This window comes from Alosa sapidissima, chromosome 4 (genome assembly GCF_018492685.1).
Source record: "Alosa sapidissima isolate fAloSap1 chromosome 4, fAloSap1.pri, whole genome shotgun sequence".
Lineage (NCBI taxonomy): Eukaryota > Metazoa > Chordata > Actinopteri > Clupeiformes > Clupeidae > Alosa > Alosa sapidissima.
In genome coordinates this window covers 12,352,672-12,365,171 of record NC_055960.1, presented here as the reverse complement: position 1 = coordinate 12,365,171, position 12,500 = coordinate 12,352,672, and the positions used below count along the sequence as shown (strand labels likewise).

The window sequence follows — 12,500 nt, the reverse complement described above, 5'->3', positions numbered from 1 at the left end:
AGATAGATACAGTAGATAGATACCCAAGGAAATTCAAGGTCCCGGTAGCTTATGACACCACACACAACAACATAAACAGGATGATAAAAAAAACAAATCCACATGACTAAAAAGAACAGTAAAAGACACTAAAGATATTAAAACAAGGATCCACATGAATGTACTGAGGATGTATAAGCATGAGGCGCTTGCAGTAACAGGGCAGGGACTGACCCTGTGATTCAATATGCAGTGGTAACAGACTACTAAGAGACAACTAGGAGAGTGTTTAAAAAGACTGTATTCACTTACCCCTATTTTCCACCAGGTTTTCTGTGTTCTGTACGTTCTGCAACATGTTGTTTGTTGTTCTGGCTTGTTATTCCAGAAGCTCATTCTCTACCCTGCTTCAAATCAGTGCCTAATATGTTTTTGAGAGTTTTTGGGATGCTTCTGAAACCTGCATCACAGACATTAATGCAGACAGACTTGGTGTAAATCAGGGATTACTTCAACTTTGAGTCAGGATAGTTTCATATCATATTGTGTATCGACTATTGTTTGAATTCTTCCCCAAGATAACCATATTGTGATATTGATGATGCAGTTGCGCGGTATTGTTTTTGTAGGCGTCCCAAATCAGCCCTGCCATCGTTAAGCAAGAAAATCACTTCTGACTTTCATTAGGAGTAAAAATCTGCATGAATAAAATAAAAGTTAATAATAACAAAAACAGCCAATGGCTAGGTTGCTGAAATAGGCCTACATTTACATTGCATTATGGGCCTTGTTCGCCAACTGTACCTATTTTATAATATAATAAGAAATAGGCCTCTCCATGTGTTTAGTTATGACATTTTTAAATTGAATTTACAAAAAGAATGTGCTCAATGGTGACATCTATCATTATTGGGATATGTGGTGAGATTTTGGCTGTATTGCACAGCTTTACTTACTTCAACTCAATTGCCACATATTTATGACACTAAATACATTTGCCATTTTTACCCACCCCCTTCCCTGTTGTCCAGCTGCCCTTGGATCTGTAACAGATTTACGGGTCATCGATATTACCCAGAATTCAGTGCTTCTGGGGTGGACTCCCATAGTAGGTGCCACATCTTACATTCTGCGATGGAGAGAGGAAAAAGGTGAATGATTAAATAGTTCCATGTAATACTGTATAGCTGTATGTATATACTGTATGTGCTACAAGTACCTTAAGACCGGCTTAATGTTTACAAGTACCTTAACCTAAAAATGTTTTTGTCATGTGGTGTCAATGCTGGCGACTACGCCGCTCCGTCTGGCATTTTTTGTCTTATTGTCTTGTTTTTTTGTTAATGTTTTGTATGTGGAGCGCTTTGGGTTGCACTTTGTGCATGTTAAATGTGCTATACTAAATAAAACTGACTTGACTTGCTTGGCTTTTACCTTTGTAATTATCACAACAGGGCTCTGTAAGTGATCCCCCAACAATGTTGTTCTTTATACTGTCATTACAGAGTACAGTAGAAACGTTACAATTATTTTTTGCTACAACGCTATTTAAAACCGCAATTTATACAGTTGGCTTTATAGTTATCGTTGGCAATGTACCGGTAAGCAGGGCTTTATTCCAGACTGTGCTCTATAGCATCGATAGAAGCTCTACTGATCAGGAGGATTACCCATGATCCTCTGTGTCTTCGCAGTTCTCCCACTTGTTTGTGTTATCATCTGTTTGTATAGTCATCTTCTCCTTATAGGCTAGTCATTGTGGGACTGCGTTTGAAACCTAACCAGTTTGATGTGTGTGTTAATGTGTCAGACTCAGGAGAGGGTCTGTCACAGGTGTTGAACGGATCAGCAAACTCATTCCGTGTGTCTGGACTGAGGCTGGGCAGACGCTATGTGTTCTCCCTACAACCCACCTACCAGAACCAGCTTGGACAGGTGGCTACTGTAGAGGAGCGCACAGGTAATGTACATCCATAAACACACACACACACACACACACACACACACACACACACACACACACACACACACACACACACATACACAATCACACAAACACACACTCACACACATACATACACACTCACACACACAGCAGAGTGCACACCTAGACCCGTGTGCTGCGTGTCCTGCAGTGTGTGTGGACGGACGTCTGGATGTGGTGTTCCTGGTCCCTGCGTCTAGAGATCGCTCTCGTCTGAGGGACCCTGTCCTCTCACTGCTCACCAGCGCAGCAGGAACTCTCACCACCATCAGCCCCAGAGACTCACAGGTGTGTGTCTGTGTGTATTATGTGTGTGTGTGCGCTGGTGTGTGTGTGTGTGTGTGTGTGTGTGTGTGTGTGTGTGTGTGTGTTAGAGAGTCTGTGTTACTTTTTGCATGTTATGTGCTCTTTTTGCTGTATAGGTGTGTCTGTCTTTTTATGTGTGTGTGTGTGTGTGTGTGTGTGTGTGTGTTAGAGAGTCTGTGTTACTTTTTGCATGTTATGTGCTCTTTTTGCTGTGTAGGTGTGTCTGTCTATTTATGTGTGTGTGTGTGTGTGTGTGTGTGTGTGTGTGTGTGTTTGTGTGTCTATTTGTGTGGTTGTGTGTTTGTGTTTGTGTATGTGAGACAGAAAAAGAGAGAGAGAGAGTTATTAAGAGAGAGAGAGCGAGAGTCTTCGTATGTGTCTGACTGTCGGTCTATCTGTATGCGTGTGTTTGTGCTCGCGTCTGTGTGTGTGAACATGTATGTGTGTGTGCGTGTGCTCGCGTCCGTGTGTGTGTGTATAATACATGTTAATGATCTGTACTCTCTGTACTCTATCTAGATGGGGGTCTTAGTGTACAGTGATATTCCCAGAGTGCACTTCTTGCTCAATCGTCATAGCAACAGTCAGACTTTACTCCAGGAGATTCTGTCGACTCCTTTCTCGGCTGGCCGTGGGAATGCAATAGGTAGGGGCGCTTTTATTTATTCACAGTGGACACATATATTACTAAGCAAACATCCTGACCATTGCTAACCATCCCTAATCTTAACTGTGACGTACTGTATGTAAGCGCAAATTGTCACTGTGCCATTTCTCACCCTGACTTATTGTTTTGCACAGCATAACTTAAAGTGTAGGTCTGGAACGGAGGCGGAGGAATAGGATGTGTCCATAGTTGCTGTGGGCTAACGTTGTTGTGTAACGTTGTTGTGTCTGTAGGTCAGGCGCTAACATACGCACAGCAATACTTCCTGACGGTGTCGGCCGGGAGAAGGCGCGTGCCGGGAGTCGTGGTGCTCATTACCGATGATAGATCTACTGATGATGCCATCAGGGCAGCCACAGAGCTCAGGGCCACAGGTGAGCTGTGATGTCAGACAGAACACCTGATTTTCTTTGGAAGAGTAAATATCCCGTAGACACGCAAATGTTTAATATGTTTCTGCATATGTGTGTGTGTGTGTGTGTGTGTGTGTGTGTGTGTGTGTGTGTGTGTGTGTGTGCGTGTGTTTATGTATATATATAGGAGTGACAGTGCTGGCAGTGGGAATTGGCCGAGCGGACTCTGAGGAGTTGCGACGTGTGGTAACTGACGGAAGCACCCAGAACCTGCTGTATGTGTCAGACGCAGCGCAACTCTACCGCTACCACCCGGAGCTGGCCGACTTACTCTGCGGCGTTGCCAGGGGGACGGGAGTAACGGTGAGAGAGGGAGGAAGGGAGGGAGAGAGGGAAAGAAAGGGAGGGAGGGAGAGAGAGGAAGGAAAGGAGTAGAAGAGGGGCGGAGAGAAGAGGAAGATATGGAAGCTTGAGAAGAGTACGTGAACAACAATAAATACATTTCTGATAATTATATGAGCATGTGCGGTGCTGTAACAGAAATAGATACAGAGAGATACTTCATATTTATGTAAGCAAACATTGTTCTATCGATGCATTTGCAGAATGACATACCATTGGCAACATTGAGAACACAATTACACTAAAGGAAGCAATATCACAAGTAAAAAATATGAATACTTACCCGACTACAGTAAGTATCTGAACGCACACAAGTATTACAAGTAATCCATAGAAAATGACAGGTCATATCTAGAACACAGTCTCAGGTCATGTCTTCAACACAGTCTCAGGTCATATCTCTCACACCTACGTGAGTCCACTGCTTCACTGTTCCCGCCACTGGGCAGTGGGCACCCTGGGCGCCAGCTTCCCCAGACTCACACTCTGATTGGAACCAGTGGAGCCATGAGGGGTGTAGGCACCGAGAGCATGACCCAGTGGCGACACACTGGCTGCTCATCTGAACAGTGGTCAGTCCTTAAAGGTGCAGTCAGGGTTTTTACATGATTTCAGTCCCATAACAACCACTAGCTGCCCTTTCCGTGAGTACTCTGTAATAAAAAAAATGGTCTCTGTCATGTTTGTTTGGTTCTTGGTTAAGAATGATATGATGTATGTTTTTTGCACAAAAGTGTCTACTAATAAATAAAATAAATATTAAACACAAACAAATGTGACTTCCTTTGAAATCCCTGACTGTACAACCTATAGTGAATGTGTTGTGCTTATAACTTGTTTATTTTATAGAACAATGATTTAGTTATTTTCATATATTTTTTGTCTTTTATGTTTTTGTGAACTTTAGATTCCTCCTGGTCCAGAGCTATGCACTGTTCAGTGTCCAAATGTGAGTCGTATCAAATGCATACATTGCCACATGTTCATAAGAATGATTGTACATGTGCAGTACATGCATATTCATGTCTGTGTTTGTTTGTTTCTTTCTTTATCATGTTTAGGGGGAGAAAGGAGAACAGGGACAAAAGGTAAATGAGCCTTGCTGTTTTTAAAGTACCAGAATAGCACATCAGAAAAAAACATGTCTATTTGTGATATGTTGATAATATTCTGGCGTTGTTTGTTGTTGTTCTTGTCATGTTTCGTTTGATGGTGATCAGTTTTATTTGTTTGATTGCAGGGTGAACAGGGCCGTGATGGGAACGATGGGAGAAAAGGAGACCCTGTGAGTGTCCTAACACCAACTCTGTCTGTCTGTCTGTCTGTATGTCTGTCTCTCTCTCTCTCTCTTTCTCTCTCTCTCTCTCTCTCTCTCTCTCTCTGTGTGTATGTGACTGGCCCCCTAATTTATTTATGTGTGTATGTGACTGGCCCCTGCAAATAACAGTTTATTATTTACATGTAAAGTCAGTACCCATGAAGCATTATAGACACATATATAAATGATTGTGTGCGTGCGTGCGTTCGTGTACGTGTGAATGTAGGGACGTGATGGGGTGCCAGGTAGAGAAGGCCCTCGTGGACCAGAGGGGCCTCCAGGTCGGAGCACAGGACCTTCAGTGGGAGTCAGAGGAGAAAAAGGAGAGAGGGTAAACACACACACAGACACAGACACAGACACAGACCACACACACACACACACACACACACACACACACACGCGCACATAATATACTCACTTTCTCACACACACACACATAATATACTCACTTTCTCACACACACACACACACACACACACACACACACACACACACACACACACACATACTGTACTCACTTTCTCTCTCTCACACACACACACACACACACACACACACACACACACACACACACACACACACACACACAGCTTTAGTGGATGACTGGACAACAAAGAGCATGGGTGTTTTGGACATCCTATCAAAATGGGCATTTCTTCACATTAGGACATTTCTTGAAGGTTTTAAAACTAAACATCATACACATAGCTCCTAAAAGAGTTCATAATTAAGCGGTAAAAGATAAATAATGTTCTCTGACCTCGTTATGTAAAATCAACGTCACTCTAAACTCCTGTCTACCTGTCTCTCAGGGGTTTCCAGGATTGGATGGGAGTTCCGGAGTCCCTGGCCGCCCAGGAAGTGCTGGCCCTGCTGGATCTCCGGTGAGCCAATCACAAGCCACTGCACTGACCAATTAAATCTCATTTAGATAGATATCACACTGCTGAGGGTGTTCCAAAAGCACAGATTAAGTTGACGTTTGATACACTTCATTAGCCTGACGAGCCAGACCCACATCAAGATATTACCATTGGCAGTGCTCAATCCAAGGGGCGGGATAAACGGTTGCCTTTCAAATTCCCTCTGCACGCATTAGGATAGCGCTACAACTCATGAGTCCCATGTGTTTTCCCACCAGCTAGTTACTGGCTAATTGATTAAACTTTTGCCAACTTAAAAAAAGCTTAACTCGAGTTGCGCTGTTCGCCAGCAGCAGCATCCATCTTCTTTGTTTTCAACTAGCAAGGAACTCATGCAGAACCGTCGCAACTCTGCCGCCATTATGTTAAGCCCGCCCACCGACTATACACGATGTGATTGGCCTGATCGAAGTTTAATTTTTCCAGCTTGCAAGCCAACGGAGAGTTGCTAGACTACCCTGGCTGCAAATTACTTTTGCTGCCACTAGGGTGCGTCTAGAATTCTAGGTTAACACTTCATATGATGATGTTCTACTGTATACTGTATATATGCATGTGTATCGGAGTGTCTTGAAAGTCTGCAAATTATATGTGTTTGGTAAAAGTGTTCATTGTCTTATTCTCTACAGGGATCTCAGGGTATTCCTGGGGTTAGAGGAGATCCTGTGAGTTTAAACACACACACACACACACACACACACACACACACACACACACACACACACAGACAAAACTGAAATCCCTCCTCTCACACAATCACCTCTCTCTGTCACACACACATACACAGCAAACACAAATCTACAGTATGTGTCTTTTCTTTCACAGGGGGAACCAGGCGCCTCTGGAGCATCTGGCGTGAAGGGAGAGAAAGGACAAAAGGTAAAACACACTCAAGGACATTTTGAAATGATTACGGTAAGCCAATGAAGCATGATAAAGGATGTAGCATGCATTGGCTCCGCCAGCCGTAATCCTGTATGCGCGCTTTATTCATGAAATCATTCAATATTGAGTATTGAAGCGATAATGCATTTAAAGTAATGTTCACGTCATGTGAGCCAGAGCCTATAAGGCCAGAGCTGCTTGCTCTGTAAAGGTATTTCTGTCCCAAAGGGCAAAAGGTAAAACACACTCAGGGACATTTTGAAATGATTACGGTAAGCCACTGAAGCATGATAAAGGAAGTAGCATGTTGCATTATGGGGACGTTTGTGACTGTGTTGTCTGTGACTCCTGATAGGGGGAGTCCAGTGGAGTAGCTGGAACTGGATTACCAGGGAGGAAAGGAGAGCCTGGAATCCCTGGAATACCGGTAATGTATCGGCCTCATTTAAATAACACACACACACACACACACACACACACACACACACACACACACACACACACACACACACACACACACACATACTGTATACACACACACACACACACACACACACACACACACACACACACACACACACTCACACATCACTTTTCTTTTTTATTATTATATCCAACATGAAACAATGTTTTGACTTATGAAGCTGTTTTTGTTCCCCATTCAAACTGGCTTTTCATTGACCCTTGTTAGGGAGGTGTAGTCTCACAGAAGAGAAAATTACTGTTTTGATTAAAACAGCATCATATTGGTAGTTATTGGTGATTAAAACAGCATCATATTGGTAGTTATTTGTTATTAAAACAGCATCATATTGGTAGTTACTGGTGATTAAAATGGCGTCATATTAGTAGTTATTGGTGATTAAAACAGCATCATATTGGTAGTTATTGGTGATTAAAACAGCATCATATTGGTAGTTATTGGTGATTGACATTATTGTTACCAAGCTAATTTAGGGGTTATGGTGATAGTGACGCCCATGCATATTGATCGCCTTCTATCTCCCCAAGTCAGTGTTGGGTTATAAATAAAAAATCTAAGGTTAAATTTGGGCCTAATTCAGCAAAATGTTTTTTTTTTATTTGTACATTTGAGGTGCTGTTGTAACACATGTAGTGAAATGGCATAGCCTGGAATGAGCTTCATTACTGATTGCCAGAGTGACTCGGTGAGCAAATTCAAATTGTGCTCTCGCGAGAACTCTGGATTTCCAGGGTAGAAATGGCATGACAATGCTCAACTTTCCTCTGCATAAGTGTCTTATTATAAGGATTAAAGAAAGAAAGATTTAGAAGGAATTTAATAAATTAACTGTGAGAGAAGGGAGGGGGGGGGGGGGGTAAAAGTGCAGTATGTGGAAGTGCAGTATGGCATGTCCATGTAATGTAGTTTAAAGAGTCGTATGTGCGTTCAGGACGTGAATGGCTTGAGGAAAGTATAAGTATAAGTATACTTTTTTGATCCTGTGAGGGAAATTTGGTCTCTGCATTTAACCCAATCGGTGAATTAGTGAAACACAAACAGCACACAGTGAACACACAGTGAGGTGAAGCACACACTAATCCCGGCGCAGTGAGCTGCCTGCTACAACGGCGGCGCTTGGGGAGCAGTGAGGGGTTAGGTGCCTTGCTCAAGTCCAGAGTGCTAACCAGTGGGCCACGGCTGCCCACAAAGAAAGAAACTCCTCCTCAGTCTTTCTGTTTAAACCATGTGGAAACAGAGACGTCTGCCTGACCTCAGTGGTTTAAACAGTCCATTGTCAGGTTGTGAAATGTCCTTTAAAATATGTCCTTTGTATGTTGGGCATATAAATGCACAGTCTAAGCAAAGCAACCAAAAAGGTGTATGAACGCGGCGGTGTCATGGCAACCAGTTTGTTTTACCATAACAATTTGGAGTAGCGGTAAGTGAGCAAAAATGAATAGTTGGTAAGTTGGCAAAGAGGACATGTTTTCATTTTACATGCAATATCAGTACCAGGTTTTGAAAAGTAAATTCTGTGACTGTGAAAAGATTCCTTAAACTGAGGAGTAAGTTTTATATCCTTTTGTTGGTGTAGCCTCATGCCTTATGTCAGCAACATAAACAAACAAACCGCAAGCCCTAATGCGGGCACCCACAAATACCAATGAGTACCAACAAATTCTTCGGTCAATCCCCTTCATTGCTATGTTCTGTCTCTTTATATTAACCTCTTTCTCTCCCTCCCTCTCTCCCTCTCTCCCTCTCACTCTTTCCATTTCTCTGTATCTCTCTCTCTCTCCTTCAGGGTCGGCCAGGTGGTGATGGGTTAAAGGGACTTGCTGGAACACCTGGACAGGATGGTCGCCCTGGGATACCAGGTACCCCTGGTATCTCCATTAAGGTCAGGGGACATCATCATCATCATCATCATCCACTTTAATAGATTGTTCATATGGCCACATGTTCAAACACCCCCTTGCCATTCTAGAGCAGCCTGTATCTGTGGTTCACTAACCCCTGTACTGTCTTTTCTTTAGGGAGAGAAGGGGGATCGAGGAGAGAGGGTGACCAATTCACTTATCTTTGCTAATGCACTACTATATATGGCTTCTTGTGCGGTATAAAAAACGATATTAGATAAATGTAAGCCACATCACTGCCCTCCTCTAACTCTTTCTATTCTTCTATGTTCCACTTTGTCTCTCCTTTGTGTTTGCCACCCCACCCCACCTCCCACACACACACACACACACACACACACACACTCCTTGCCTTATAGGACAGTGGCGTGGCGGCCAAAGGGGATCCCGGAGCACCAGTAAGTTAACACAGGACCCTGCTTACATCGCAACGACTCCTCAGACTCTTTAGGAAGGACAGGGAGTTTGGGCAAAAGGTCAGGCATGTCTCATAAAGAGTTAGGGTTTGAGGTTTACTGCAAATGGTCCAACACACATCAGATATGAGCCAGAGAGTGTGATAATCACAATGCGTACTGCCTGACCTTTGGGAGTTAGAAGACCTCCTCTGATCCCAGGAAAGGACCTTATAACATACAGTACCCTCCAGAATTATTGGCACCTCTGCTAAAGTTGACTAAAAAGAGGAATATAAAATCATCTTTTGGATATTGATCTTAATGCCTTAAGTTATAAAATGAGGAAATATCCAACCTATAAGGACACCAATTTTCTTTGTGAATGAATAATGTATCATAAATAAATAAATAAATGTTCTTTCTTAAAATACAGGGGTCATGAGTATTGGCACCCCTATGTTAAATTCCCATAGAGGCAGGGAGATTTTTATTTTTAAAGGCCAGTTATTTCATAGATCCAGGATACTATGCATCCTGATAAAGTTTCCTTGCACTTTGGAATTAAAATAGCCCCACATCATCACATACCCTTCACCATACCTAGAGATTGGCATGGTTTTATTTATGTTAGCCTATTAGCTGGTTTGATGCTTGTGCCAATAATTCTGGAGGGTACTGTATATGTATGGCATAGTGTTGTCACGAGACCAAAATTATTGTTTCGATACCGATACCAGGTCAATTTATTTATTGTTTTGATACTGATACCAAGTCAATACTTTTTTAAAATTTGATTTGATTTGGGGGCCCCCACCACCTTGACGTCACCAGTAATATTTAATATAGTGTGATCACTCACACCAGTGACCATCCCAGATTCTGCTCGACCCTCACACACACACACACGCGTGCGCACAGAAAATTATGGCTAATATGTTTATGATATGTTTCTGTTTCATATGTTTTGGAATTCATATAAAGTGTATATATTTTGTTAATAATGTATAGTATTTTATAATCTGCATAATTACTAGTAACTACAAATATTTAGTAATTTCAATACTTCATTATGATTTTTAAACTATTACACTTAGGCCCATTTCACACAAGGTCCGTGGCCTGAACTTAAACTAGCAGCCATGGCTCGCTATTTATGGCACGACAGCTATACTTGGCAGGCTTGGGGAGGCACTAGAAGCATGCCTTGCACACACGCATGTTACTTCAAAAGAACACAGACATTTTTAAAAGTATCGATACTTAAACAAATTAGGTATTGTGACATTTTTTTAATTTCAGGGTATTGTAATACTTTGTTGTATCGGCCACCGTGCAACACTGACCCTACATTAGCAAACATGTAAAAAACAAAAGAAAAAAAACATCAAATGGAAAGCCCTCTCTGTTATCTTTCTGTCCAAATATTTGGGGCTTAAATAAGTTGTTATACTATAGTGGACAGTTGAGCTGCTCAACTATGCTGGACAAGCCATCGAAAGTAGTTTTGTTTTTTTACCACACTTGATTTTTTCCTCAATTTATCAGCAACAGTGGTACAGATTCATATTGTTCTGATGATGTACTGTAATATTGGCGTTTGGCATTCTGGTTTGTGTGTACAGTAAGTGTGTGTGTGCATTTGTGTTTAAGGGGATACCAGGGCCTCCAGGTCCAGAAGGTCCAAAAGGGCTTCCTGGATTAAAGGGGTCCAAAGGCGACAAGGTGAGTTTGTGTGTGTGTGTGTGTGTGTGTGTTTGTGTTTGTGTATTTGTGGTGTGTGTGCGCATGCATGTGCATGTTGGTAAAAAAGTAAGAAAGAGCCCTTTTAAAGTACATGGAGCTATATAATCTACACTATGTCCAGAAATGACAACAGTTTAATTGGTTTCAAGTGTGTGACTGAATGAGTGATTGTGTGAGCGACTGTGTGAATTATTAAAAGTATTTGGTTTGGTGGTCTGTGTTCAATTGGACAGTGCTTGTGTGACAACCGAATTTGTATATTTTAGGGTGAGGGCACAGAGGGTCAGCCTGGCCCCCCCGGAATTCAAGGAGAGCCCGGTGAACGAGTGAGTAGTCACCCAGAACATCCTTGGATGACCCATCAGGCACACATCTCATTCCCAAAGATCCGAAGGAAACCCATTTGACGAACATCTCATTCCCAAACATCCTAAGGAAATCCATTTGACAAACATCTCATTCCCAAAGATCCCAAACGCATATCTGATTAAGTTTAAGTGAGGTTATTGAGATGAGATTTTTGCCAAAAATGACAAAAACATATTTACAAAACACATTTGTTGTGATGTGAGTTTGCTAATTTATTGGAGTCCTGCAGCTGCAGTGCATGCTTGGATTTGCATACTGAGTGTTGCTTAAATCAGGGATGTGCTTTGGCCTGCCAGTTTGTCATGTACTGTATGGATTTGCTGAAGGGGTAATTACTCAATTATCCACTCAATGTAAAGAGCATCTACAGTATTCATGATTTTGCCAGTACAGTGACATAGCAAGGATTAAGCGTAAAAAGGAGTGGTTTGTTCAGTGGAAGTATATTATCACTAGAATGTGACATTTTGCTGATTTTATCTCCTCAGTTGTACCTTGATAATCACTCTGAAATAGAAAAACCTTGACTAATTTTAATTACATAACTTTGATGATGGACACCAATAATTGTGGAGATAGTGACAACCTATCTCTCAAATCATTTAGATGGATCTTAGACACTAGACACTGGTTGTTAGGACCTGTGTTCTTGAATGAGACCTAATTCATAATGTTTTCAGGGTCCAAGAGGGCCCGCTGGTGAAAGAGGAAATAAGGTAAGAGTTAATTAATCACATGATTTTGTGTAGACAGGTGATCAATAATATCAGTCAGTTAAAGGAGAA

The 12,500-nt window shown here is 42.0% G+C and overlaps 1 protein-coding gene across 3 annotated transcripts in view; it reads left to right on the top strand.

Moving 5' to 3' along the window:
- col7a1 (collagen, type VII, alpha 1) overlaps positions 1–12,500 on the top strand; it is a 77,638-nt gene that overhangs the window by 24,516 nt on the left and 40,622 nt on the right. For all 3 annotated transcript variants that reach the window (XM_042089575.1, XM_042089573.1, XM_042089574.1), the window contains exons 22-41: positions 1,011–1,130; positions 1,790–1,939; positions 2,115–2,251; positions 2,789–2,915; positions 3,170–3,310; positions 3,477–3,652; positions 4,599–4,640; positions 4,753–4,779; positions 4,932–4,976; positions 5,236–5,340; positions 5,825–5,896; positions 6,565–6,600; positions 6,761–6,814; positions 7,176–7,247; positions 9,091–9,186; positions 9,323–9,349; positions 9,565–9,603; positions 11,254–11,325; positions 11,613–11,672; positions 12,396–12,431. In XM_042089575.1, the coding sequence (XP_041945509.1) occupies positions 1,011–1,130; positions 1,790–1,939; positions 2,115–2,251; positions 2,789–2,915; positions 3,170–3,310; positions 3,477–3,652; positions 4,599–4,640; positions 4,753–4,779; positions 4,932–4,976; positions 5,236–5,340; positions 5,825–5,896; positions 6,565–6,600; positions 6,761–6,814; positions 7,176–7,247; positions 9,091–9,186; positions 9,323–9,349; positions 9,565–9,603; positions 11,254–11,325; positions 11,613–11,672; positions 12,396–12,431 (1,634 nt within the window). The remainder of the gene's footprint in view (positions 1–1,010; positions 1,131–1,789; positions 1,940–2,114; positions 2,252–2,788; positions 2,916–3,169; positions 3,311–3,476; positions 3,653–4,598; positions 4,641–4,752; positions 4,780–4,931; positions 4,977–5,235; positions 5,341–5,824; positions 5,897–6,564; positions 6,601–6,760; positions 6,815–7,175; positions 7,248–9,090; positions 9,187–9,322; positions 9,350–9,564; positions 9,604–11,253; positions 11,326–11,612; positions 11,673–12,395; positions 12,432–12,500) is intronic.